Below are 27,952 nucleotides of genomic sequence, written 5' to 3'. Positions count from 1 at the left end.
CTATTATGACAAAAATAATAAAAATATTTGTGTACACAGCATTTTCGCTTCTCTAATTGCTGTTCATGCTTAACCCTCATTTTCATTAAATTAGATTGCATGCTTTTAGAGTAAAGTTCAACTATTTTTTTATGAACGTATTACTTAGGCTTTTGGGTTTTTGCTCTATTTTGAATAAAATTGAGTAATAAAAGCTTTAACAAAAGATAGAAAGACAGGCAAGTGCAGTGAGTAGGCAAAATGATCCATGATTAGTGACAGTGAAACTTGATTACTTAGTATTTGTTTTCTTGTGTTATGCATATTGAGTTTACATATCAGTCTACAGAATCCTTTGATCTCCAAACTTCTGAGTGTGGAGTTGTCACGTGTGCATGAGGGCCATACAGTCAATGGTTTCACTATTAAGCCCAACACATAGCCCACAGCCTTTCATTTTTTTCATCAACACACTTGAATCCTAACTTTCACCTGCAAAGAAGCGCGGGCAATGACATAGGAGGGAAAGGTATATTTCTAATTGGACAAATCAAGTAGTCGAGGCAAGAGAACAGAAAAGGCCATGTCTAGAAAGTGCCAGGAAGCTTGGGTTTGGTCTGGACCATGGTCCTGGACTGCTGATTCAAGAGTTTTTGAGTGCTGAAAATCTAGCACATAGCTGAAACACACGGCTAGGCGTTTGTTTGGAAACGTTGGTAGATTTCCATCCCTCTGAAACCCATCTAATGATTCACCTGCTTTTGAGGTCTTGTTTGAAAGCTTCGACCCAGCGAGCCTTATTTTCATTTAGACATATTTCTGGTTCCATATTATGAATTAACTCGATCGAACGTGTTGCTAACATTGATGTGTTGCTTAGCATTTGAAAACGGTGTATTAAGTGGGCATTACGTAACTTTACGTGGGGTAACGACATGTGGCTGCTGAACAACTTTCTTTTAACCACTGTAAAGTTTGGTAAGTAAATGTGCACGATTGAATGGGTCATTAACTAGTTAAGTTATTTCTTACAAACAATGGACCTTTAACGGACCTTTAAGTAATAGAGACAGATCAACTGGGGAATGTTTTAACGTTATTTAAAGGTGGAATGGACGATTTTTTTGGCCCAAATCTGAGTCTCATTTCCTCATGGCGTGGACTGCCGATTAGTCCTGCCGCACCTACTGCTCACCTGCAGCCTCGTTCTGGCTCGTCCCCAGGAGAGCAGCACGTTTCCATGTGTCTAAGCGCATGGATCAGTCATAATATAGTTTCCTCAGTGTGCGGGACAAAATTAAGACAGAGAAAGACAGTTCGAGCTGACTCAGAAGAGATGGAAATCTACAGAGACGAGAGATGCGATGCATCTGTCGCGCTAATAAACAAACGCACTTGAGGCCGCGAGGCTGTTGTGTGCGTCCGCACGGGGGGAGCATGCGCACTTCCGCTTGAGTTCTCAAATCAGCAAAAAATCGTCCATTACGCCTTTAATGCTGAAATCACAATGGGTTTCAGCCATAAGGAATAGTAATAGTTCCTGTTTTGAAGGGTTATTACTATTATATACTTTGAATTGAATTTTGAAATGCAACTTCCAGTGCCTTTGTTGAGAGCAGACTGTGCTGACTCCATGGATCTATTATGATATCTGACTCTAGCTGCAGTTTGCCTAGCTGATTATGTTTGAAACCCTTAAATCTTGATCTCACCAGTTCCGGAAGGCTGTGGGTATGGCGGGTTACAGTTGAGATTTAAGATGTAATACGTTTGATGTAGTTTTCCTTGCTAAAATACACCAACACGACTCTTTATTTGTTTTTTTACATGGATCTATTATATTATCAGGTTTTTATCAATAGACCCATAGTTTTTCCACTCACTTCCTGTGCGTCAGTTAAAAGCGCTGTACAGAAACAAGTTAGATAGGAACCATCTAAATATAAGATAAGATATTCCTTTATTGTCCCACATGGGGAAATGTCATTGATGCAACGCAGGACCGCGGCGGTAGATACAGAGGTAGATACAGAAGTAACTTATAGGAAGTTTGAAAAACACTCTCAGTAGAAGATCTCCTATAAACAAAAACTCCCATAGACAAAAACCTCCCATTACCCAACAAGGGATGGAGGGGACAAAATAATAAAAATAAATACATAAATACCATTGCATATGATCACGACAGTAATTGCACATGAATATGTGTCACGACGGCACATGGATTGCACATGAATTTCACAGTAATTGCACATGAATCACGACAATACATATCGATACATATGCAGCAGGATAAATGAATAAATGTACCCAAAATAAAATAAGTACAACACAATATAAGCAAACCTCCAAATCAATATCAAAATATACCCTATTATTATTATAGACCCTATTCTTAATATAATAAATACTTCACTCGAAAGTGGCTATGTTCCACAGTCCTTCAAACATGCAGTCATTAAACCTCTTCTGAAAAAGCCTAATCTAGATCCCGACCTATTGGTAAACTACAGACCTATTTCAAATCTTCCCTTCGTCTCTAAAATCCTTGAAAAAGTTGTAGTAAAACAGCTTTGTCGCCACCTGCAGGACAATAACTTATTTGAAGTTTTCCAGTCAGGGTTCAGAGCCCACCACAGCACTGAAACTGCACTAGTTAAAGTCACAAATGATTTGTTATTAGCCGCTGACGATGGACTGGTCTCAATCCTGGTTCTGTTGGACCTCAGCGCAGCGTTTGACACCATCGACCACAACATTCTACTGCAGAGGTTAGAATGTGATGTAGGTGTTGGAGGAACAGCCCTCAGCTGGTTTAAATCCTATCTATCTGATAGGTTCCAATTTGTTAATGTAAACCAGAGCTCCTCACCAAGCTCTAAAGTAATTTATGGTGTGCCACAGGGTTCGGTACTCGGTCCAATTCTGTTTACTCTTTATATGCTACCATTAGGCAACATTATCAGAAAGCATGGCATTAACTTCCACTGCTATGCAGACGACACTCAGCTGTATTTATCAATGAAACCTGATCAGAGCGATCAAGTAGACAGACTTAGTACTTGTGTGAAGGAGATAAAAACCTGGATGACACTAAACTACCTGCTTCTTAACCCTGAAAAAACCGAGGTCATTGTGCTTGGCCCTAAGCATCTACGAGACGCTCTATCTGAGCAGATAGTCACACTGGACAATGTCAGTGTAGCCTCCAGTTCTACTGTAAGAAACCTTGGAGTCTTATTTGACCAGGAGCTCTCATTTAAAGCTCATATAAATCAAGCTTGTAAAACAGCCTATTTCCATTTGCGCAACATCGCCAAAATCAGAAGAATCCTGCCTAAAAGTGATGCCGAAAAACTTATCCATGCATTTGTAGCGACTAGATTAGACTACTGTAACTCCCTGCTTGCAGCGTGTCCTAAAAGCTCCATAAAAAGCTTTCAACTGGTTCAAAATGCAGCAGCAAGATTACTAACAGGAACAAAAAGAAGAGAGCACATTACGCCAGTGCTGAAGTCTCTTCACTGGCTCCCCGTCGAGTCTAGAATCAAATTCAAAATTCTACTCTTGACCTACAAAGCCATAAATGAAATGGCCCCATCCTACCTCAAAGATGCTATAGAACCATATCATCCAAACAGAGCTCTTCGCTCTCAGAATGCTGGCCTTCTGGTGGTGCCAAGAGTCTCTAAAAGTACTGTAGGAGGTAGAGCGTTTAGCTACCAAGCTCCTGTGTTATGGAATAAGCTCCCGACCCATGTTAAATATGCTGACACAGTCTCTTCATTTAAGTCCGGGCTTAAAACGTTCCTCTTCGAAATCGCTTATGGTCAGAGTAGTTAGGAACAGAAAGATAAACCCACAGCTTCAGCTACGCTGCCCTAGGAGTAACTATGCTGGGGGAAGTATGACAGCTTGAGCACTATCCTCTTCTTCTTCTGACTACTTATGCTATCAAACAATATTTATTTTTTGATTCCACTTGCAAACTGTTCACCGCCTTCTTTTCTTTCTCTCACTCCTGAGGACCTGTGGACCCAGATGCCCCTCCCCTGGTGAAGTGGTCCCTGCCCTGTGTGGACGGTCCCTCATCTGCCTGAAGAGTGGCTCCAGTTCGCCCCAGTCGGTCCCTCATCTGCCTGAAGAGTGGGTCCAGTTCGCCTCAGACGGTCCCTCATCTGCCTGAAGAGTGGGTCCAGCTCGCCTCCGACGGTCCCTCATCTGCCTGAAGAGTGGGTCCAGCTCGACTCAGACAGTCCCTCTTCTGCCTGAAGAGTGGGTCCAGCTCGACTCAGACCGGTCCCTCTTCTGCCTGAAGAGTGGGTCCAGCTCGACTCAGACGGTCCCTCTTCTGCCTGAAGAGTGGGTCCAGCTCCAGTCTCCTTGTGTCCGTCTGTCCGTCTGTGAGAGTCGGATCTCTCCTTCACTGGAACTCCTCCAGGTTTCTACGCTTTTTTCCCAAAGAGGTTTTTTTGTAGTTTTTCCTGGCCGAGAAGGAGAGTCTAAGGACAGAGGACCCTGGGACATCGTCCCTCGCCACCACGGACATTGTCTGACTTCATCGCCACCACAGACATTGTTGATTAATTTCTCCCTGTGGCCCTCAGAGGCGACTGTTGTTGTGATTTTGGGCCTTACAAAAATAAATTGATTTGATTTGATTTGATGATATACATTCTCCAAATAAGACAAGACAATGGAGACAAGCAGGCAAGCATCATCCACAAGAAAAGTGCCCCTTTAAGAGTTTATCTATATTTTGCCTACAGTTAAAGCCCCACCGTTATTTCAGCCAAATTGATTTAAATAAAGGCCGTAATTGCAGGTCTTTTTATGGCTTGAAAAACAGCACTTTTGCTGTGAAGGGGCTTGTTTCTCCACAAACTTGATCTGTAACAATTCTGGTTGAGGTCTTTGTGGAGATGCTCTTACTTTGCCTCTAACATTCCAAAGAATGGCAAAAACCGGAGCCGTCTCCGTTGAGAATGTTCTAAAGTTTGGTTTTCCGGCTCCATAGCGTAGTGCAGGTGCTGAGCTTCTACCAGGAATCTTACATGCTGCTAGGTGCTAGGGGCTGCTTTGACATTCACCTCTGGACTGTTTTTATACCAAACAATTTCTGGGTCCCACAACAGCTGGCAGTATACGTTTACAGAAACATTTAGTTTCTGTATCTTTAATTTAGTTTCTGTATCTTTAATTTAGACACACATATTTGTTTTGTTTGTTCTGACTATATTTTCAGTCACTGCATCCACGCTTCCAAGTTTTTCAAGATAGAATTGAATTGGCTGATTTAACAGAACAAGACAATGAAGCAGTTATATCCACTGAGGGGCAAGACTCTGTCAAATTAAGTGTTAAACGTGAGATAACAATCCTAAACTAAAAGTGCATGGAATGTGTACTGTTGTGTTAATTTTACCATGCATTAGTTTTTCAGATTGTGGTAGTCCAGTGAAGACGTTTTATGGATCTTCAATGGTTTGGAACATTTCAGAAGGAGCTGAACATTTAGAGTTTTCTAAATGTACTGGCTCAGATTTCCCGGCCAAGCCTACAGTCCTTTGGAATTGCACTGATCCCAATTGTACTACAGGTTTAGAGGATCCAAACATCAACTGCTAAAATGGGAGCAAATAGTAGTCGAAGGTGAGACAGTTTTCTAAGTTAAAAAAATTGTAGCTGTTTTTTTTCTGTTTTTTTTCACACAGCGCATGTAAAAGAATATGCTTATGCTAGGGGGCTAACGAAAAAAAATTGTATATAGAGTTTCCTGTTGTCATCATCCCAAATCAAGTTAGATTTACTGGTGTGGGGGCTGAAACCCACACGGTGTTAGAAGATGGTGACAGAGTTTCCATAACAAACCAATAATATTGCCGATGCGACTCACAATGATGCCGGCACATATGACTTTTTGGACAAAGAAGGTAACTTGATCCTTCATTCAACAATAGAAATAAAGGGTAGGTGTTGTTGTCGGCAGTTTCTTTACAGTTTAATTGCTTTGACTGAAAATGAATATGCTTCCATTTTGTTCTTGCAGAAGAACAAAAAATACCGCTACACTGGTATTTCATTCTTGTTTTGGTGGCCTTTGGAGCTGCATTCTGTTGGAAAAAGAATAAAAGTTCTGATGCCTCTGAGGCAGTGACTCCTGCTGTCATTTTCCAAGTAAGTATTATCAATACACATTATACTGTAAAGCTGAAACCATTTATTTTGTGTGATGAGTTTAAAACTGTATTTTGTCTATGTCCATGTTTGTTCCTCCTGCATTCTTATTTTGAGCCTCTTGTATGCACTAGCCTATATATATATATATATAGTATTTATATTAAAATAGATGGTAAATATATAATAGTTAAATTATAAAGTAACAACATTGCAAAAACTGGATATCTACATATCAAATATTTATGACTGGAAAAAAAAGTTTTGACAAGAAATACTTCTAATCAACAAATCAACTTTACTAAAACTCACGTATTCCTTTTTGAAGTGATTAAAATGTTAATTAAAACCTAATCTATAATGGACAATACATATTCTCAATGCTGAGGTGAACATGTTGAGAAATGTGTTGTGTGTGTGCACAGCAAAGATCAAATGTTTTACTGTCTATTATATGACCACTTTTATGTAAACATAAACCTGTCTCTACAGGTCACAATTTCGGGTTGTCGCCCTCGTCTCAGCCAATGCTACTTTAACTACAAGAACACTAAAACAACAGTCTCAACCAAAGACAAAATCTTTCAACTTTACTCTGGCTGTGAGAAATGTCTGAAAGTGAATGCGATGGAAATTATTGGACTAAATGTGAGAACTCTGCTGTAGTGTTTACAAACCACTTGATGTGCCTATAACACTCACTGGTGTATGTGAGAATAAACACACATTTTTCTTTTACATTTATCTAATAACTGAGACCAGAATATGCTGCTGCAACTTAAAATAAAGCCGTGGCTGGAGAATAGCCACGCAGTTTCAGAGACCGCGGCATTTCCCTTATTGCCGTTATAGCCTCATGGCTAACCCTAACCCTAACCCTAACCCTAACCCTAACCCAAACCTTAACCCTAACCCTAACCTTAACCCGGCGCGGTTTAAAACGGCGCTAAAACGCGGTCAAATAGCGGCGCAGTTTCAGGAGCCGCGGCGCACGGCCGGCACAAAAATAACATGGCAGTTTCGGCAGCACGCCGCGGCTCTGCAAACACTCCCTAAAAGAAAACACTTTTTGGATTATTTTCTGACTTTTTCAGATTTTGCGCCTATGCATTAATTAATTAATTAATTAATTAATTAATTAACAAGTTAAAGCACAATTGAGGCCTAACCTTTCTGGTGGAGGGTCCACCACCTGCTTGTCTCCAATGGTCCACTGCAATGCAGATATTAACACACAGTGGAAAATATAGTATAAGTGTATAAATGTAAAATTAATTAAATTGAATGCCATCATTCAAAGCATTCCGCACAATGAACACTGTGTATATCATCCACCTGTAGTAATCATGTACTGTGACATAATGTGAATCACCACTGGTATAATACACTCAAGTCACCTGCTTAGCCACGTATTACACATACTATTTTTATAGCCTTACAATTTTACTAGCACAATGTTGTGTTTTTTTTTATTTTTGTCTCTTGACTGACATGTAGTGTATTAATATTCTGCTGTTCTTGTACGTTGAATCGTACACTTGAATTTCCCCATTTTGGGACAAATGTAACTAATTCTATTTTTACATTTATTATTCTGTTATTATCATGCTGAATGCGCAGTGGAGGCTGTGCGCAGGCCCCGCCCTCACAGTTTTTTTTGGAGGTGTGGTCTGGACGAGCTTCGCCTAAAGTGCCCACAACAAACCATGCTCAGCCCTTGGCCCAGCCATGTTTGTTTTACCTTTCCCAGATGATCTAAAGACGATTATAAAAGACGCTCCTAAAATATAATCAATAGAGTAAACTGGGTGGTGTACGTGTTTACTTTCTGCTCTTTTGACGTCACGCACGTAGTAGGCGTACCCTTTCTGGTAACTCAGGATATGCTGCTGCTTTATGTTCTCTTAACCCTTGTCACATTGGGTAAGTAACGCTGAGTTTTTTTTAATCATGCGAATGGACTTTGGGTGCTCTTTTCAGCCAAAGTCTTAACTTTGTATTTGTAAGTTATCGTATAAGATGATGGTGAAAGAGAATGAAAGTCGGAGTATATCTACTGCATCCACCATCAAAGGGGCATCTTACATATCTGACAAAAAAACAACTAAGACATTAGACATAAACGAACATAACTTCTTTTAACGATGTTTGGGGTTTTTCCCATAGATTTCTCATCGTCTCTTATTATTTTAGAAGACTATAAGGCATTTTGCTGCCATCTATTGTTGATTTAATATAAGTTAAAATTGAGTGAAAGTAAATACATAGCTGTGACAGAATGAGCTGCCGAAATGTCCTAAAATATCTTATCATCAAGTCAAAAATCCATCCATCCATCCATCCATCTTCTGCCGCTTTATCCGGGGCCGGGTCGCGGGGGCAGCAGTCTGAGCAGGGACTCCCAGACTTCCTTCTCCCCAGACACTTCCTCTAACTCCTCCGGGGGGATCCCGAGGCGTTCCCAGGCCAGCCGAGAGACATAGTCTCTCCAGCGTGTCCTGGGTCTTCCCCGGGGCCTCTTCCCGGTGGGACATGCCTGAAACACCTCCCGAGGGAGGCGCCCAGGAGGCATCCGGAACAGATGCCCGAGCCACCTCAGCTGGCTCCTCTCGACGTGGAGGAGCAGCGGCTCTACTCCGAGCTCCCCCCGTGTGGCCGAGCTCCTCACCTTATCTCTAAGGGAGCGCCCAGCCACACAGCGGAGGAAACTCATTTCGACCGCTTGTATCCGCGATCTTGTTCTTTCGGTCACTACCCAAAGCTCATGACCATAGGTGAGGGTAGGAACGTAGACCGACCGGTAAATAGAGAGCTTTGCCTTTCGGCTCAGCTCCCTCTTCACCACAACAGTCCGATGCAGCGACTGCATCACTGCAGTCGCTGCACCGATCCGCCTGTCGATCTCACGCTCCATCCTTCCCTCACTCGTGAACAAGACCCCGAGATACTTGAACTCCTCCACTTGGGGCAAGGACACCCCACCCACCTGGAGAGGGCAAGCCACCTTTTTCCGGTTCGAGAACCATGGCCTCGGATTTGGAGGTGCTGATTCTCAACCCAGCCGCTTCACACTCGGCTGCAAACCGTCCCAGTGCATGTTGCAGGTCCGGGTTTGATGGAGCCATCAGGACAACATCGTCTGCAAACAGCAGAGATTGAGATCCTGTGGTCCCCAAACCGGACACCCTCCGACCCCAAGTCAAAAATATAGTATTCTATTATTATACCTTTTACCGTTTAATTAAATTGACACTGAAATGTATTTAGGCACATTTGATCTTATCTGTTTACATTTCTATATTGTGAATGGTCGTTGTTTGTAACTGTAATTGTTTTGTTTCCGTATAAAGGTTCATGTTTCCGTGAGGACTATCCGTGCTATGGCAGTGGATATCGTTTGCCAGTTGGTTTTACACATACTTTATACGATAAGACAATTACATACACTCCAAAAGTGGGAGAGCCTAAGATTGTTGTCAACTATGGAAAGGTAAAGTAATCAAATTAGTATTATTAATCTAAAGTATAGTTTGAACAAATAACAAGCACCATATCTTTTCAGTCACTGGATCCACGCTTCAGTGTTTCTTTGGGAAGAGTTGAAATGACAGATGTAACTGAACAAGACAATGAAGCAGTTTTATCCATCACAGGAGGGTATTTTCGCTCTATTTCCCTGAGAGTTCGAAGTGAGACAACGATCAGAACAAGAATTGATGTAAGAATGCATACTTTGTTAATTAATATTCCACCTTTTTTGTTAGATTGTAGGAATCCTGTAAAAAAGCAATATGGATCTTCCATTTATTGGAAAATCCCAGATGGCGCTGAATATTTGGAGTTTGTAAAATATAATGGCTCACGGATCCCAGACCCAGTCGAGTCCAGCGTCCTTTGGAATCTCACTGATCCTTCTAAACCCAGAAGGGGAGAGATCAGAGGCAGTGACTATATGATCCATGTTATCACCCAGCAAGACAGTGGATACTACAGGTTTAGAGGGTCCAACCATCAACTGCTAAAATGGGAGACAATAGTAATTGAACGTAAGACAGACACTACAAAGCATGTTGTAATAGTGTAACAACAACTTATTAAATTATCTCCTTCTGTTTCTTTCTCCCTCTCTAAACAGATTTTGTAGAAAGCTATGATTTTGACGAAGGCAACATCAAATTGGAATTTCCTGTAATATTGACCCCAAGCCAAGTTAAGGTTAAATGCGTAGGGAACCTCCGTCCACGTACTGTGTCTTTGAGTGACGAACCACGGTTTAAAATCACAGACAGTCACTTTGCAATTGAATCTGCAACACCTGAAGACGCTGGCAAGTATGAGTTTTTTGACAAGGAGGATAACCTAATGTTGAGTGCAACAGTAGAAATAAGGGAAGGTAGGCAATGAATTATACAATACTCTTATTTTTTCTTCGAATGGAGCATTAAAGTTTTGTTTTGCTTGCAGTGGAGCAGACCTGGAAGAGCTATGTTATTCTCGGTGCCATTTCCTTTGGCGGTATGTTGTGCTGCTGCTGTGTGAAAAAGTGCTGCTGTAATAAGAGCTCAGATAAAACTGATGAGACTGAGGACGGGGCTGCAGCATCGACTGTAAACAACCATGTAAGTATTTGAATTTCTGTCCAAATGCTGGTTTCTTTATACAGTGATGAGATCTGACCAAATTTCGACAGAATCCAACTCAATCCACTCAGACGGTGATACCTCTTCTCCCCAGAGAGCCAAGACTCATTATTCCACATCCACTTGTGGGTTGAAAACAATTAACGGTATTTGTTTACAACTATTAACATTTGTATTGACCATGTTTCTCCTGCAGACATACGATGCTGCAGAGGGGCTCATGGACCTACCACCACCCTATGAAGAGGTACACAGGATTTCCCTCTAAAATACCTGCCCTGACCCCCAATGAAAACTGAAACTGTTTCTGTCTGTATAAAAATTGCTTCTTCTTTTCTCTGAAACTGAGACTACAACTTTGGTCTCTGCTGTCTGATTTGAAAACAAGCTATATATGAGGAAAATTAGATTCAATATCCACCTGGATGAGTAAAGCTGCTGTTGTAGGAATGGACTGGCACACAGTAGATTGAAGCTGAGGCATATATCACTAAGATGAGATTCAGGGACCTGTAATTTTGTAAATGTAAGACTTTTTTGTGGATTTGATATGCAAAGTGATCCAGATTAATTCCAAAATAGTTTAATTGACTGCTGCGTATTAGTTTTTTTTTTTTAAGTATTGCAGAAATAAATATATTTGTTAAGACAACAATCTTCACTCGTTTGAATACTTAAGCTGCAATATATGATTTTTTTTAACGCCTACATAGTAAAATTTAAGGCCGTGGCTGCAGAGCCGTGGCGCGGTCAAATGGCCCAGCAGTTTCTGGAACCGCGCACTGTCATATAGCCTCATGGCTAACCCTAACCCTAACCTTAACCCTAACCCTAACCCTAACCCTAACCCTAACCCTAACCCTAACCCTAGCCCTAACCCTAACCCTAACCCAACCCTAACCTTAACCCTAACCTTAACCCTAACCTTAACCCTAACCCAACCCTAACCTTAACCTTAACCCTAACCCTAACCCTAACCCTGACCCTGACCCTGACTCTAACCTTAACCCGGCGCGGTCTAAAACAAATAGCGCAGCAGTTTCAGGAGCCCAGCACAAAATAACATGGCAGTTTCGGCCGCGCGCCGCGGCTCTGTAGACACTCCCAAAATTTAAAATTCCTTAATCATTTGATATGGATGTTTTCTTGTAGTGTGTGACCCAGCCCTCAGCCCCATCGGTCCCAGCTTACTCCAAACAACCAGAGAACCCCCCTGTCCATGTTGAGCCCACAGCCAGCCCCCCAGAAACACCTGTAAGTGGAACACAACACACTGAATGATCATTTTAGTCAATTGAAAACATACAAGTAAAGTCAGAGTGCGGTAAATATGTAAATGCATCAATCATATACTGACATATACTACAGTGTTTACAGAAATGTAGTTTAGCACAAACTCTTTTTACTATTGACAATCAGTTTTGTTTTTTCAGCAGACAAATGATGTGAGACTGAATGATGTGGGACCATCACCCCTTGAACAGGTACAGTAGGTGACCATTACTGTACTTTGGGATAGAATTATTAAAATCATTTAAATTAAGTGGCATTAATTGCTCAGTATAAAATCCATGGGAGAATATTATACAGACTTGTTTTTACATGTTTTAAGAGCTGTTTTAAATATCCCTCACAGGTCTCTACATCAGGAACCACAGGACCAATATTTTTCTCCTCAAATAACTTTAATTTCACTACCTCTGACTCTGAACCAACGTTTGAATTGAGTGGGACAACCTTTCCCTCTGCTCCTCCACTCAGCTCTGAAGATTATTCCTCCATAGAATATAATTCGGACAAGCTCAATTTATAGTGATTTAAATCATTATAAATGATCATCTGGACAATAACCAGAGGTCTCAAAGTAAAGCCATATTCAATCTACGGCCTGGATGTATCATGTGTACTCATAACACGTATTTATTTATTCACAATCCTGAGGAATTATTTATTGCTTTGATGTACCTGATATAAGAAGTTTGTTGTGCCTAGATCTTAGGGGTTGGTAAAATAATATTACCATGTACCATTTGTCATATTTTTAAAACTATTTCAATATTTTCATGTTGATAACATGTTACCTCTACACGTTTTCGTGGGATTATAACATGTTGTGGTTTTCCTCCAGAAGTGTGTTACATGTTGTTTGTTGCATTCATCAAAAGTGACCTACAATACCGATGTACTGTATTTTAATCATCATATAATAGTTTATAAATGTCTGTTATATATTTGATGCAACTGACATTCTGAATGTGAAGAAGTATTATCACTAACTAAACTAACAACAAGTTTGTTATCAAACTTATAAAACTACTAATTGCCCTGAAAATATATTATGAATTTATTTGATGCATATTTTTGGTGCATGGCCATTATGTGTTGGCTATCACGGTGACATTGTCAATAACATAGTAGAAAAAGCTTCAGTTGTAGTCATCTGGACTCAGTTAGAAAAAATAGACGTTTCGACTCTCATCCAAGAGTCATTGTCAATAAAAGAATTTAGGTTGAGAACTCCGATATTTATACTATTCTGTGGTAAGTCCAGCCAATTGGGAGGAGCCTTCCTGAAGAGGAAAGAGTTGTTGTCTCACCTATGTAACGTTCTTTACAACTTTCTTTTATTGACAATGACTCTTGGATGAGAGTCGAAACGTCTATTTTTTCTAACTGAGTCCAGATGACTACAACTGAAGCTTTTTCTACTATGGAACACGCCTGGACGAATGAGGGATTACACCGACATATTGTCAATAACAATAATAAACTAACTTTTTTGGTTTGTAAAAGATCAGTTGTATCAATTAATGTGTGAGGCACGAACATATGGTCTTATTCTAGCTGATTACAGGGAGATGGAGGAGTGAGATGGGCATGGAGGAGTGAGAGGAGCATGGAGGAGTGAGATGGGTATGGAGGAGTGAGAGGAGCATGGAGGAGTGAGAGGAGCATGGAGGAGTGAGATGGGCATGGAGGAGTGAGATGGGTATGGAGGAGTGAGAGGAGCATGGAGGAGTGAGATGGGCATGGAGGAGTGAGAGGGGCATGGAGGAGTGAGATGGGTATGGAGGAGTGAGAGGAGCATGGAGGAGTGAGATGGGCATGGAGGAGTGAGAGGAGCATGGAGGAGTGAGATGGGCATGGAGGAGTGAGAGGAGCATGGAGGAGTGAGATGGGCATGGAGGAGTGAGAGGAGCATGGAGGAGTGAGATGGGCATGGAGGAGTGAGAGGAGCATGGAGGAGTGAGATGGGCATGGAGGAGTGAGAGGAGCATGGAGGAGTGAGATGGGCATGGAGGAGTGAGATGGGCATGGAGGAGTGAGAGGAGCATGGAGGAGTGAGATGGGCATGGAGGAGTGAGAGGAGCATGGAGGAGTGAGATGGGCATGGAGGAGTGAGAGGAGCATGGAGGAGTGAGATGGGCATGGAGGAGTGAGATGGGCATGGAGGAGTGAGAGGAGCATGGAGGAGTGAGATGGGCATGGAGGAGTGAGAGGAGCATGGAGGAGTGAGGAGCATGGAGGAGTGAGAGGAGCATGGAGGAGTGAGAGGAGCATGGAGGAGTGAGATGGGCATGGAGGAGTGAGAGGAGCATGGAGGAGTGAGAGGAGCATGGAGGAGTGAGAGGAGCATGGAGGAGTGAGGAGCATGGAGGAGTGAGATGGGCATGGAGGAGTGAGAGGAGCATGGAGGAGTGAGAGGAGCATGGAGGAGTGAGAGGAGCATGGAGGAGTGAGAGGAGCATGGAGGAGTGAGGAGCATGGAGGAGTGAGAGGAGCATGGAGGAGTGAGAGGAGCATGGAGGAGTGAGAGGAGCATGGAGGAGTGAGAGGAGCATGGAGGAGTGAGAGGAGCATGGAGGAGTGAGAGGAGCATGGAGGAGTGAGAGGAGCATGGAGGAGTGAGATGGGCATGGAGGAGTGAGAGGAGCATGGAGGAGTGAGGAGCATGGAGGAGTGAGGAGCATGGAGGAGTGAGGAGCATGGAGGAGTGAGAGGAGCATGGAGGAGTGAGAGGAGCATGGAGGAGTGAGAGGAGCATGGAGGAGTGAGGAGCATGGAGGAGTGAGAGGAGCATGGAGGAGTGAGAGGAGCATGGAGGAGTGAGAGGAGCATGGAGGAGTGAGATGGGCATGGAGGAGTGAGAGGAGCATGGAGGAGTGAGAGGAGCATGGAGGAGTGAGGAGCATGGAGGAGTGAGAGGAGCATGGAGGAGTGTCTGAGCTTGCTGTTTTACGTTGACCCATAATGCAGCAGCACTGACTGAAATACAACGGGTTAATGTTTTATTTCAACTAGTTAATTATGTTAAAAACGTTTTCAATGTGTGCATAATATTGGCTCGTTCAGTGATGACACACCAATAGATGCTTGTTTTGGGGGGCTTTAAGTTTGTGAGGCTGGGGCATGGATCTATTTGGGCTGGGGTCGCTTGTGTAGGGCTTTTCCCCCCAAAGGTTCGGTCGCTCGTTGGTCTCTGAAATCTGGCAATCCCCCGGCGCAATCCCGAGCCCTTCTCTCACATCATTGGTGTGTAATGAACGTGCTTTCCCTCTGCTCATTTGACGCAGACACTTCTACCTCACATGTGTAAAACTCTGAAAAGATAAGTTCATCAGCTCAATGTTTCTCGTGCTTCCAGGGGAGTGAAGATCTGGTTTTGATCCCTAGAGAATGAGAACACGTCACTTACCTCAGGTTTTTCACTCTGTTTTCTTATACTACGGAACCAAAATACTATATAAAAGGCTGAACTAGTTTGTAACCATGTACCTCTGCTATTGCATTTGGATTTATACGTTTATTACATTTCAAGGATTACCGGCAGTTTTTTCCCCACATTTTGTCTCATTATGTGTAGTAAAAAGAACAAAATTGACAATATTATAAATAAATGCTGTGTAAACATTTTGTGGAAGTGTTCTGTTTTCTGTCATGTCTCCTATGATACCTACAGTTTATACGCCTGTGCAAATAGAATTGTGCCCCCCTCGTCCGGACCCCACTTAAAACCTATTCACGCATAAACATTCCTATCATTTCAAAAACGCTCTGTGCGCCAATTTTTACTGCATGTCATTTAGACTCATTACTAATGTACCATTGAGCTTCCGTTTGTCTGAGTGGCATGTGCCTCAAGACAAAATACCACACAAACAGATTTGGCAGAAAGAGTGAGCTGCAATATGTAACTAATTCGTAATACGTAATTGTAATGAAATGTGTACTTTTATTATTGTGATGTATTCACCTGCCCAGGGACTGCAGATGGAAAAGTAGCAGTAGCTAAATCAGTTGCAGACCGTCTTTTCTCTTGAAGATGAATGATTTTGTACATGGTCCCTGACAAATAAAGACTAAACTAAACTAATTCGTACAGAAATCTTTAGACTGTATTATCTTGTATTGCTTTTGTAGAGAAGCTCTGACACGATTGTACTTTTCATAGACTGGACCATCAACTCATCAAAACCCTTATCCAAGTCCAAACATCATTAAGTGTTGTTGCTATACTTTGCCCTTTAACATGTGATGAAGAAAAGGTCCTGTCAATGCTCATAAAGTAACATGTCTATGGAGCATAATTATATTTCTTGTAATAGAAATATAGTAAAAAAAAGATTAAAGTATTAGTCTTACATAGTGTTCAAATATGCTTTACAATTATGTGTATTACTCATTCACTCCATATTTGGTGGTAGTAAGTTACTATTGCTGCCACAGCTGCTCTGAGTGCAGTGTCTTGCCATAGCACACCTACAGTATGAACTACAAACCTTGAATAACCTCAGACGGTGCATTCTCAAGATGGCTAAGCAGCTAATCATCGTGGTAATAAAAGTGTTTCAAAAGTAACTGCTTTAAACCACTCTCGAGACCACTAAACCACTTTAAACCCTAATCTTATATATTTCATGAAATTGTTGGTAAAAAATAATCTGATTAATCACTACTCCAAAAACGAATCACATTACCATGATTATGTCAAAAGTGATTGGATTATAGATTACTATACTTCACCTGTGAACCAAGTATTTGTTTTTGGGCATCCAACACCTAAAGACATTGCATTTCACGTGTTTAATTTTTTAAAATGTTTTACTTAAGTAATGAACTAGGTTTGTTACAGCAATTGGATTACAGTGATCCCTTACTTTTAGACTAGCTACTGTAAAATACAGCTTATAGTTACTCACAAAGAATAGAATCCATTTAAATTAAAAAGGTTTAAAAAGATCACTTTATTCCTGGGTACTTTGACAAAATAAAAATCAATGCCATAGTATTTGCTTTTAGTCCCCTTTGTTCTTCTCCACTGCCTTCAGCCGCCCCTCCAGGCTGCTGATGCGCTGCTCCACCGCACCGGTCTTTTCCGAACCGGAGGAGAGCAGCGTCAGGACCACGCACACCAGCACCAGCCCGGTTAGCCGCACAGCCGTGGTGTCCGCTGTGGCCGTCTTGTCCAAAACGATCAGTCCAAAAAACCAGAGTGCCAAGACGGTTTTTATGACCCAGAACACCTGCCTCACTACGCCGATGAGCAGGCGCAGGACTATGGCCAGGACCCAGTAGCCGATGAGGGTGAGAAGACCCCACTGAGCCACTGCAGTGACGCCCTCTGGAGTGACGCGGGGAAGGGTCAGCGTGGCTGTGGAAAGAGGCCCAAAACACAAATCAAAAGAAACACTATGTAATTACTAAATTACTAGACTGGTACAAGATTTTATATTGTTATGACTGTAATTATGATATTGTGAACGCCTCCATCCATCCTCCATACAATTAAGTACATACGCAGTTATGGCACAATGGATAAAACATAGTCAAAGTTAAAAATGGTTTATATAATCAAAATAGGCCAATACCTACATGTGGATGATTGGACAAAAACTTTTTATTTTAAATAAAAATATGCTTTAGACTTTTTTTTTCATAAAAATGTAATGGGTTTTGAAAAAAAAATAACATTCAATAAACATCCTCTTTCTCGTTAAAGAGAAAGTTCAACTTGAACAGGAAATTCAACATGAACAGGAAAATTCACCTATGATGGCAAGGGTGTATAAAATATGAGGGGGTAAATTATACCTGTTAAAGTTAAAGAGAAAGTAAACAAAGTGTTCAAGGAGTGGTACCAGACAAACTCCTTTAGGGAGAGACACTTTGGCATGTTTTTACCTGCATTTACTCTTTGTTACCTCTCAAAGACACAGAAATTAAAGACTGAGAGGTAAAATGTAGCCTTTTGTTAAATAATATATTGACAGGAAAATAAATAAAAAGTCAAACAGAAATGCATGATAAGGATAATACAATTTGTAATTACTTTGTAGTGTAATGCTCGATTTCATTTGACATTTAATTTGTTTACTGTGAAGATATTGCACACAATCAAAAATGGTCCTCTCCCCACAAAGTGTACCCACCGTCAAATCCCGTGACCCTGAGGATTTCTGTGACGTAAACCGCTATGACATTCAGGCCGCTGGCAGCTCCTTCAGCCATCAATCGGATCGCGGTCTGCAGAAACTGTGCAGAGGAAGGGCGGAAACATGTTCAACATTGTTATGATCAGAAGGAAACAATGAAGAGCAGTAGCATTCTTAACTCCTCATACAAAACAGGAACATACACCCCAGTGAATTAGATTAAGTGAGATGTAAATTAATACTTTGTTATGAATGAGCAGGAAGTATGTGAGTAAACAAGGACTATTATTTTTGGACAGAATGCAGGTTGTAATTTACTCATTACAAACTAGATTACACATGTTTGCCCAGATTGGTGCTTTTTTGGGGGTCTTTTTTTCCTTTTTTAAACATTGCGTAATACAATACATAGTGCCTTGACAAGTACATCTAGTTTCTGTAGCTTATTTGTTAATATTCTGGCTTAGAAACACCTTGCGAACACATCTTCCTACACAAAACCAACATATGTGCGTGAGAAGTTAAAAATCCCAGTTCAAGGGTCATTGCTGCAAATAAGAGTAGCTCCGTGTCTTAATTTATTGCAAAGTTGTTTCTCCAATTTGTTCTGGTGAAGTGACGTTGCATGTTGCAGTTGTAGAAACAGCAGTTCGTTGACTTGACAGCTGGCTGGACACTGCCACAAAAAGCATGGTGGCCTCTGTATGGCGGGGTCAAGGATAGCCCTGGCACAGGACAAGTGTCTTATCTGCACCTGTTGCACTACACACTGGCACATTGACGGAGGACTGAGAAGAGGCATATGTTGTCTAATGGCAAGGAGCAAGTCTGATATACAATTAAGCATTCATCAAGGTTAGGTTGTTTGAATTATTCAGAATTATTTTAAAATAAATGAAAATGTTGAACTTAGTAGCTGCATGCACCTGAATATACAACATTTTTGCATAAATACAATTGTGCATTTTAAGAACAACTTCTACCATTAGATCCTATTTAAATGGCTGGTTGTTATCGGCTTGTGGGGAAACCTTCGGATCTCTCATGCAAATAGCATATTTTTTTGTATTTGTTTGCAACAGAACTACTTCTAAAAAGACCCACATGTGGTTCAAAGTCTGTCTAAAGCTAAAGGATGCAGGGCAGACATTTGAAGAGGTTTCTTACCATGGCCACAGAATAGACGTTCTCCTGCCCAAACACTGACTCAAGAAACAACAGTGCACTCTGGAGAAGGGACCACAGCAGAGGAGCAGAAATGTGGAGGAGTAGAGGGGTATGAGTGCATTAGACAGAGAAAATGAGAGGATCAAAATGGAGATTATAAGGATGAAGGGAAACAGGAGAAGGGTCAGTGAGAAAGCGCAAATGAAGACAGGCAGTTTAAGACATTAGTCATTAAGCACAGTTTAGAAATGGTGGTTAAAAATAGCTAAGCTGTAAATACAGCATAACGTGAATAGGACCTGCACAAAGGCATGATGCATTTTAACAGTGTTTACCTCAATGACAGAGCGCACGACGCTGGTGCCCACCAGTGACTCCACGTAGTGCTGGATCTCATGGCACGTCCCGGTGATCACGGTGCGCAGTGTGACCGGGGAGCTCCGCTCCGCCTCGGCCTGCTCCGCGGCTACAGCGCAGCTCAAGAGCAGCACCGCGAACACGGCGGCGAGGAGCAGGCGAGCACCCGCACAAAGAGCCATCTTTACAGGGGTCAAGAGCTGGTGATGGAAGTGCTGAGAACAGGTTATGCAGCGCAGGCTGGAGCAGGTTGAACGGGCAGTTTCAATGACTCATACAAGCTGGAAATAACTGAATAAAATGGCTTCTGTTCGCGACAGTCAAAGTGCTTCAGAGCAATGTTTAGATCCACATGTCGTACGCAGGAAAAATGCCACAAAACACGTACTATTTACGAATAGACCACGAAAAAAGCATGGAATTCACCTTTCAAATAATAAAAACACGATTGTACTAAACCTCTTTGTTGCTGCGTAAAAATATCCAGAGCGTGAATGTTCCTCCTCATCAAGGGCACTCCAGCTTTAACCGCGTCTATTTTTGGCAAGAAAGATAAGAACTTACATCCAGCAAACAAAAAAACTGTTTGTCAAACGCAACGTCTTCTATGACTACAACTGAAGCTTTTTCTACAACGTCTTCTATGGTCTTATTTGGTGAAGCTTTGCGCGTGAAAATCTCTAGGCGGCGGAGACGCGGTGACGCTGCCGAAGCACGAGTCAGCTAAAGCTTCTTATTTCGGCTTTGAGACCCTTCGCCACATTTAAGTGTTGGGTTCCTTTGTCCAAGACGCGCTACTGGTGCGGATTATATAGCACAAGCCTATAAAATCTGTCGCCGCAGTGAGAGCATGGCACTCCCTTCCTTCCAGCGTTTCTAACGACTGTTTCCAGGATCTTGTGGGAGACAGGCAGAGGCAGAGGGGGAGGAGAAGAGCGCCACATAGAGGGATGAACAGATCTGGCACTGGAATGTGTGCTCTATTTAATCATAGAATTATACAAAACAATTTATAAGTCATGTAATCACAGAAAAGTGGCTTTATCAAGTCAATTTTGAGCAGCTTATCCAAACAATGATCAGGCGGGACAAGGGTGCGTTTCAGTGAAGTAAAAACAACAGCAGTACATCAACGACCTTCAGGCATTTATAATATGTTAGAGGAATGTCTATGGTTAAGGTAGTTTTTGTATCTCTCACATCCAATGTCAGGCTCAATGTATGAGATGTGAATCAAACTACGTTCATTATAATCAATCAATGGTCCAAACCATATCAAAATAAATCAAAGGTTTATGGTTAAAAAGTTTTTGTAGGCTGCAGAAAGGTGCCTGTACAGAGTCAAACTTTGGGTCCATCTACCCAATGTAAATCCGATGGAAGTCATTGGCTCCGAAGGCTGCGTTGCACTTGGGGCATTTCCTCTGCCGAGTGTCGTAGCGGGTCTTAACACACTCGAAGCAGAAGACATGAAAGCACTTGGTCAGCACAGCGTCCTTCACTCGCGAGTTACAGCACGGACATGTTAGTCGAGCCTGGGGCAGAGAGAAGGAGATGTTGGGTTATGTCCTGAATGGTGCTGAGAGAATACGATTATCTAGAGCAGCACAAATGTCTTGTGACGCAAGAGACCGGCTCTCAAGTCCCACTGTCACTAAAGATCAAGTACACCAAGGATTGTGGCTGTTTGGATTAAAAAAACTATTCAAACAAGAATAATTTCACCACAGGAAACACGTTTTCTATGTACTCAACAATAAAAAGCCATCTTCATGCTTCACAAACCCACCTTGTACTCATTGATTTCTTCATTAAGGATGTCGTCTCCATTACTGATCTTCTCATCCGGTTTCTTGGCCTTCTCGATCTTTCTTCTTAGTTTAGAAATGTCCTCCTGAACATTGTACGTAACAAATGTTAATTTGATGTGATGTGTGGTGTATAACGGTGTCAAATTACTGTACTGAGGACCGATACCTGTGCTCTCCGGGCGTTGAAGGACTCTTTCTCTCTCGAGATGCTGTTCTCGACCACCTCCTCTCGGACCAGAGTCAGCTTCTGTTGAACCTGCTCTAGTTGAGTACGAGTCTCCTCTGACAGCAACGTAGACTCCTGGGCCTGAATGAAGAGTTCGTTATTTTTCTGGTATCTATAATTATATGAATGATATTGCTTTGACAGTTTGTACCTTGCGTTTGTTCATTTCCAGAGCCTGTGTCCTCAAGGCCAGCTCTCTCTCTGCAGTACTGATCGTGCCCTGTAGAAGGCGCTCCTTTTCTTCAAGCTTCCTCACAACTTGCAGTTGAGCATCAACCTGTGGTCATTGGACATACTGCATATTCAATGGCAACTACCTAAAGCTGTGTTCATCTTTGTGTTTGCAGGTGGAGTTGTTTTGGTACCTGAGTTTTCAAAGTGAGCAGCTGATCAGCCAGCTCCTCCTTCTCCTCCTTTAAGAGTTTGTGGATCTGGTTAGATTTGATGCGCTCACTCATCAGTTTGAAGTTGGCATCATCTTTCTCCCGGAGCTGCTGCATCAGACGAATGTTCTGCTCCTGCATGTCCTCAAACGCCTGGCCTGTCACATCCATCTCACTCAACAAGGCATCCTCCTCCTGCAGAGAGGACTGTGAGGTGGCCACACATGAACACACATATTGTATGCAGACTAACTTACCTGTTTTGCAATAGAAAGCTTCTTGTTAAGAATGTCAATTTGCTCTTCTACAGAGCGGATCTTTCTCAGAGCTTCCTCATCGGCCATTTTTTTCCCCTCTCTTCTTTCCCTCTCCTCTAATTCCCGGAGTCTTTGCCGCAACTCTTCTGCCTAAAACAGCAAACAGACTTTAAATACAAAATGACCACAGGTGAATGTCCTGGGAATGTGATGTAACTGGGACAGTTGATCACCTCTGATTTGGTCTTCTTCTCTGCGGCCATGAGCTGGACTTTGTCTCGTTGTTCCTTCGGGGCAGAGCGGTACATGTCCAACAAGAGCTTCATTTCCCTCTGAGACTCTTGGGCTTTTCTAGACAATAAAAAAGAAGGGGTGATTTGTAATACCAGTTTATGTTTATTAAAACACAAATATTAAAAACTTACTTCAGCTCTGTTCTGATAATTTTGAGCTGCTCCATCTCTTTCTTCTTGGATCCTCCGACTGTGACCATGCGTTCCAACTCTTCAGGTTGACTGCTCCCGGGTTTGTCTCTCTCCTCTTTGACCGCACTGCTGCTGCTGCGAGTCGGACGCTCCCTGTCCTTCTCTCGCTCCCTCTCTCGCTCCTTCTCCTCCTTCTTTACAATGTCTTTCTTTTCCTCCCTTTCCTTCTTCTCCTCTTTCTCTTCCTCCTTAACGGTCACATCGGGCTCAGCTACTGGCTCCATTTTCACTGAGGCTCCTGCAGAAATACATTACATAATAGAAATTCACAATTCTTAAGTCACACATTTTATTTAAAGGATCAGGCTCATCATTGTGACAACCCATTATTCATAATTCACATTGGAAACTTTAAGGACGGTCTGGCAAAATCTATTTGTTCTCCAGCAATGTGAACAGTAGCTTGAATATTTCTGAGCAGTGTTGCATATCCCATCCACTAACAGATGGTCCCTATCCATATTCATCATGTTGTACCTGATTGGAGTATGCAGTAGTGCTGTTGCAGACTAGAAACAATAACAGAAACTTCTAACCATAATATTGTGGGCTGCTACAATATATTGAATTACAAGCTCCTTTGCTTAAATGTATCAATTTGTTTTAGCAATCTGTTGTATTTTAAGCCTTTGGAATGTCAGTTATTATCCGTAACCAACGCCTTGTCAGGGTTTTTCTTGTCAAGGAATCGACAATTTTATGAAACGAAATATCGCAATAACTTTGGTACTGTGGCGCGCGCGCGCACGCACGCACACGCGCACGCACACGCACACACACTTTTGCTGTAGTCAATATATATGCTTATGCTCTTAATATAAAGATAAATCGCGTAAACGTCTAAAGGCTTACAGCCCTAGTATGCAGCCATCAATTATCTTAGCAGTTCAACAATCCACCAACGCTCAAAGTATTAGTTGTTACCTGTGCTGCTTGGCGTAGAGGAGCCGTTGTCGGGCTCAGACTTGATCACAGATTCCCCTGAAACTGCGGGTGTCGTGGGGGAAGTCGTCTCCTCCTTCACTTCCAGCTCTGTGCTCGACTGGGACTGAAGAAGGCTGCTCCCTTTGGACGTTCGAACCTACATTTGTGAGCAACATTCATTCATTAATTTCATTTATATTACAGTAAAATTGAGTTGCTGATGCTTGGTTACTCGTAACGCTGACGCACCTGGCTGAGCTCGGCTTGAGACTCTCTCAGTCTCAGTTTGTATTTCACCACCTCGCCTTTCATTTGCTGATTGTGCGTTTGGAGCGTGCTGATCAGATGACGCATTTCTCGGTTAATCGGCCCTGGAGACAATTGAAAGAATAAATAATACTGCTACACAACAACAATAATAACAAAAATAAATTTTCAAACTTTACTTGCCGGGTTTGAAATTACCTGCTTGTTCATTTGCAGCAAGCGTCTGCTCAAATTCGATTCTTAACATCTCATACTCCTTTCTGACTTGAGCCAAAGTATCTTCGAGCTGGAACACCTCTGTACGGACTTTCCTTTGCAAAGTGACCTCATCATTCTGTACATATGAGAGTACATTTAACTATAGGCCACAGTTCATTAAACCACAATAATATAACGTAGATGTACGCTCTTACCTCCATGTGCTCCAGTTGGCGAAGGCGTGCCGTCCTAGTTGTATTCAGTCTGGCTCGGGTCTCGTCTAATTGAGCTTTGAGGGTCAGAGATTCGTTGTAAAGGACGGAGAATTGGGACTGTAGACAATGATATTCAGAGCTCTCCTTAACCACGCCTTCTGCTCTGGTTAGCAGCTCAGTCTGAGGGGGAACGAAACAGAACACAAAATAAAATAACAAATAGGCCTTTGTGCAGCAATTGTGATCATGTAATACATACAGTATAATGCAGGAAGTGGCTTAATGTTTATCAAACGGAAGACTAATACATTTGGCTAGTAAAAGTACTGGAGGGTGTGTGAAGTATGCACTACACACCTTTCACTTCCACACAGAGATTTGTACATAAGTTGTTTTGGCACTTCCGGTTGAGCGGGAATTCTGTTCACTTAAGTGTTGAACCGCCAAAATATGATGTAAAGTAGGTTGATTGGTGCAAAATGTTCATGTGCACCAACAAAGTCAACAACGCGTCCTGAAAACAGCTTTGTAGTCCATGTAAAACTGATTTGCTGTTGAGTTTGGCAGCTCTTGGTAAAATGTTACAAGCAGGAAAGGCAACTTCAGGAATAAGGTCAATAGCCATTCTTAAAGGTGGTATGGGCGATTTTTCAGAATTTTTTTTATCATATTTCCTCGTGGCGTGGATAAATCATTTGTCCTGCCACGTATCAATCATAAAACGCACCTACCGCTCACCTGCAGCCGCGTCAGGTTCGTCCCCACGTTTCCACGTGCCTAAGCGCATGGATCTATCATAATATAGTTCCCTCAGTGTACGGGACAAAATGAAGACGGAGAAAGACAGTTCGAGCTGACGCAGAAGTGGACAGAAATCTACGGGAGACGAGCGATGCGATGCGCTCCGTTGCGCTAATAAACAAACGCACGTGTGTGTTGTATCAGTCCGCACGGGGGAGTGTGCATGCGCACTTCCGCCTGCGTTCTCAAATCGCCGAAAAATCGTCCATACCGCCATTAAGTTTTAAAATAATTGGGTAGCATGTATTTACTTCCAACTTTACTCAACAAAGGCCACAAAGTCAAATGTCTGGCACTTTTTTCCACTTTCTTGTTCATTCACTTATTCTTTAGTATGCATGTGTTGTATACAACTATAGAACTGTTCACTTACAAGACATCTAGAGCTAGTACACCATGAATACTTTACACAATGTAGTACGGATTCACTTGTAGATGGATTGCAAATTGAGCAAATAAATAAATGTATGTGGGCCCCATTTGCCCTCCAGACCACAAGTTTAGAGACCCTGCCCTTATAAAACAGTGTGGCTCGTCTGCCGGTACCTTCATGTTTGCGTTTTCTTGGAGAACGTTCTGCAGATCTTGCTGAAGCTTTTGAAGCTCAGTGAGACGATTATCAGCCAGCTCCCGGTTTTCCTCCAACTCACTGTTCATTTCTTCAAACTTATAAACAATGAGAAATAGGAGGTCAATGTTCATCCCATTAAATAGCTGTCTAATAAATCAGAATAATAACAAAAAGACGCACCTTTCTCTTATTGATGGTGATAGTTCCACAGACGCTGCTGGCCTCCCCACACACCTTATAACCTTTGCTGTTTACCTGGGAAAGGGAAGAGATGTCGTCTTAAATACATAGTTACACGTCATGTTTTATTCTCAATATAAAATGTTCATACCCGCTCCTGTATTTCACTCAGATGGGCATTCAGCCTGTTCTCTCTGCGTCGAATCTTTTCCATGTCCCATTGAAGCTCCTCAATTAAAGTCTGCAACTCCTCCACGCGCTGGTCGGCTTTGTTAGCAGCACGACTCAAAGACCGGGACTGAAAGAGACCAGACAAAAACATCATATAGATCAACAACAATTAATCTATAACTTATAAGGGCTTAAATATGGTATGATATCTCACCTCACTGGTCATTTGACTGTGTTTCTGCTTCAGCTCTTCAGACACCTTTTGAAGACGCTCGTTTTCACTAGTCAAGAGTGAGCTTAGTTTGGAAGCAACCTGCCACATACTTCCCTCTGAAATGCATAAAGTGTGTCAATCCATTTTCCTCAATGTGGGATATTGTATTAAAAAACTAAAACCATTACCTGTGCCAGAGTCCATTTCAGTGGTCATTTGATCCAGTGTATTTTTTAGAGCGTCATAAATCTCCACAACGCGGTTTGCCAACTTCTGGGTTGACTCCAGCCGTTCCTGCAGTTCTGCCTCCATTTCTTCGCTGCTGCTGCTGGCAAGTGTTGCCAGGAAGGAATTTGTCGTCTCTCCCTGGTGACCTTAGAAGTAATGACAGAGGAGTGAAAATGTGCTCAATTAAACTGTGCATATATTATCCATATATTTTACCTCTGTCCTTGGCTCTTTCTTGGTTTGAGTCTCCATCAGGTTCAGGGGTTTCTGGTTTCAAGGTTCGTCCTTCAGATCCTGGAGATTTCTCTGGTTCAGGGCTTGACAGGTCATATCGTCTGGTGATCAGCCGAATGTTTTCATCCAACTATAGGTGAAAGAAGGCAAAGGTGTAGGAGAAGTGCATAGGTATATATTTTTTTACAACAAAACTTTTACCTGATTCCAGTAGCGATTCAGTATCAATAGACTGGCATCATCAGTTGCCTGGCGGGTTTCCAATCTCTCAATTCGCTCTCGTAATTCATCCTCGATAACCTTTGGAACAAAGGTAAGATATTTTGCATTAGCCTTAAATGACATCAGCTTGTAATAATGCACAGAACAATATAGACCTACCTGTCTCTGGTCCAGAGATTCTCCAAGTTTTCGATTCTTTGTCTGGAGAGCTTTGATGTCCTGTTCCTCCTGTAATGACATATTTACAATAAAGATGTAAAAAGTAATGCACTAACATCGGGTAATGCATCTATAATTACCGAGTTTGACACTCCTCCCAGTTTGATGACCGTCTCCACCGCAGTGGCAGCGCTGACTCCAGGGCTAGCGTCCTCCGCTTCCCGAGGACGTTTCTGTCCCGACATCCTTATTCTTCTGCAAGACAAAACGAGATACTGTTAGCCTAAGCCACGGAGGTTTCCCCCCAATCCACTTCTTCATCTGAGCCGTTTGGAGATGTAGTAGGCTGAGTGCTTTCCTTTCGGCTACTAACGCGTCAATGTATATTTTATAAAACCCATTTAGGAAATATTGGTACTTGGATCTGATCTAAAGTTAACGTTACTCACTTGTTAACGTGAGTTTCGTGTCCTGCAAGCAAAGAGCAAATCCTACGTCTTTCTACAAATGCTAAGTCTTTCTTACCGCTTTAAAAACCTTGGTTTTATGCTTTCTTTGCAGTGAATGTGCAAAGATGTTGATGCCGCGGTGACCAGCCTCCCGGAAGCGGAAATATGTCAAAATTCCACAAAATCAGGAGAACTCCCCTGCGC

The 27,952-nt window shown here is 42.2% G+C and overlaps 3 protein-coding genes across 5 annotated transcripts; 1 reads left to right on the top strand and 2 right to left on the bottom strand.

The window, feature by feature from the left end:
* The first annotated feature begins 9,537 nt into the window (after nucleotides 1-9,537).
* LOC140354561 (uncharacterized) lies at nucleotides 9,538-13,614 on the top strand. The gene is made up of 10 exons (XM_072439604.1): nucleotides 9,538-9,646; nucleotides 9,719-9,845; nucleotides 9,921-10,202; nucleotides 10,292-10,549; nucleotides 10,621-10,775; nucleotides 10,847-10,921; nucleotides 10,993-11,043; nucleotides 11,949-12,050; nucleotides 12,230-12,280; nucleotides 12,433-13,614. The coding sequence occupies exons 2-10, from the start codon at nucleotides 9,761-9,763 to the stop codon at nucleotides 12,607-12,609; spliced, it is 1,236 nt and encodes a 411-aa protein (XP_072295705.1). The 5' UTR covers nucleotides 9,538-9,646; nucleotides 9,719-9,760; the 3' UTR covers nucleotides 12,610-13,614.
* A 3,397-nt stretch (nucleotides 13,615-17,011) lies between these two features.
* LOC140354559 (uncharacterized) lies at nucleotides 17,012-20,342 on the bottom strand. 2 transcript variants are annotated; one of them, XM_072439602.1, is made up of 4 exons: nucleotides 19,732-20,342; nucleotides 19,397-19,456; nucleotides 18,227-18,329; nucleotides 17,012-17,448 (listed from the first exon to the last, which is right to left on the bottom strand). In XM_072439602.1, exons 1-4 carry the CDS (start codon nucleotides 19,933-19,935, stop codon nucleotides 17,093-17,095), a joined length of 723 nt encoding a protein of 240 aa, XP_072295703.1. In that variant the 5' UTR covers nucleotides 19,936-20,342; the 3' UTR covers nucleotides 17,012-17,092. The 2 variants fall into 2 exon arrangements, with proteins under 2 accessions (XP_072295703.1, XP_072295704.1); XM_072439603.1 differs by lacking the exon at nucleotides 19,397-19,456 and having other exon boundaries at nucleotides 19,732-20,340.
* Nucleotides 20,343-20,762: 420 nt separating this feature from the next.
* Nucleotides 20,763-27,927, bottom strand: rnf20 (ring finger protein 20, E3 ubiquitin protein ligase). Of its 2 annotated transcripts, none has more exons than XM_072439590.1 (22): nucleotides 27,825-27,927; nucleotides 27,440-27,554; nucleotides 27,300-27,368; nucleotides 27,120-27,218; nucleotides 26,901-27,048; nucleotides 26,645-26,830; nucleotides 26,457-26,572; nucleotides 26,223-26,369; nucleotides 26,072-26,146; nucleotides 25,867-25,986; nucleotides 24,520-24,699; nucleotides 24,305-24,440; nucleotides 24,089-24,210; nucleotides 23,840-23,996; nucleotides 22,856-23,153; nucleotides 22,664-22,781; nucleotides 22,431-22,580; nucleotides 22,156-22,368; nucleotides 21,942-22,067; nucleotides 21,731-21,871; nucleotides 21,543-21,647; nucleotides 20,763-21,288 (listed from the first exon to the last, which is right to left on the bottom strand). In XM_072439590.1, the coding sequence occupies exons 2-22, from the start codon at nucleotides 27,542-27,544 to the stop codon at nucleotides 21,112-21,114; spliced, it is 2,988 nt and encodes a 995-aa protein (XP_072295691.1). In that variant the 5' UTR covers nucleotides 27,545-27,554; nucleotides 27,825-27,927; the 3' UTR covers nucleotides 20,763-21,111. The 2 variants fall into 2 exon arrangements, with proteins under 2 accessions (XP_072295691.1, XP_072295699.1); XM_072439598.1 differs by having other exon boundaries at nucleotides 27,440-27,551; nucleotides 27,825-27,913.
* Between the last annotated feature and the right edge of the window lie 25 nt (nucleotides 27,928-27,952).

Source organism: Eucyclogobius newberryi, unplaced genomic scaffold (genome assembly GCF_026437365.1).
Source record: "Eucyclogobius newberryi isolate DKJ021-1_F unplaced genomic scaffold, fEucNew1.0.hap1 SCAF_11, whole genome shotgun sequence".
Lineage (NCBI taxonomy): Eukaryota > Metazoa > Chordata > Actinopteri > Gobiiformes > Gobiidae > Eucyclogobius > Eucyclogobius newberryi.
This window is presented reverse-complemented; position numbering and strand designations above follow the sequence as displayed.

Coding starts and splice junctions, on each gene's coding strand:
- LOC140354561 (XM_072439604.1), top strand. CDS start 9,761: ATGACAGATGTAACTGAACAAGACAATGAAGCAGTTTTATCCATCACA. Junction 10,550..10,620: donor AACAGTAGAAATAAGGGAAG/GTAGGCAATGAA, acceptor TTTTGCTTGCAG/TGGAGCAGACCTGGAAGAGC. Junction 12,051..12,229: donor CCAGCCCCCCAGAAACACCT/GTAAGTGGAACA, acceptor TTGTTTTTTCAG/CAGACAAATGATGTGAGACT.
- LOC140354559 (XM_072439602.1), bottom strand. CDS start 19,935: ATGGCTCTTTGTGCGGGTGCTCGCCTGCTCCTCGCCGCCGTGTTCGCG. Junction 18,330..19,396: donor ACGTCTATTCTGTGGCCATG/GTAAGAAACCTC, acceptor TCCTCTGCACAG/TTTCTGCAGACCGCGATCCG. Junction 17,449..18,226: donor CAGGGTCACGGGATTTGACG/GTGGGTACACTT, acceptor CTCTTTCCACAG/CCACGCTGACCCTTCCCCGC.
- rnf20 (XM_072439590.1), bottom strand. CDS start 27,544: ATGTCGGGACAGAAACGTCCTCGGGAAGCGGAGGACGCTAGCCCTGGA. Junction 26,573..26,644: donor TGAAATGGACTCTGGCACAG/GTAATGGTTTTA, acceptor TATGCATTTCAG/AGGGAAGTATGTGGCAGGTT. Junction 22,581..22,663: donor AGAAGAAGACCAAATCAGAG/GTGATCAACTGT, acceptor TTGCTGTTTTAG/GCAGAAGAGTTGCGGCAAAG.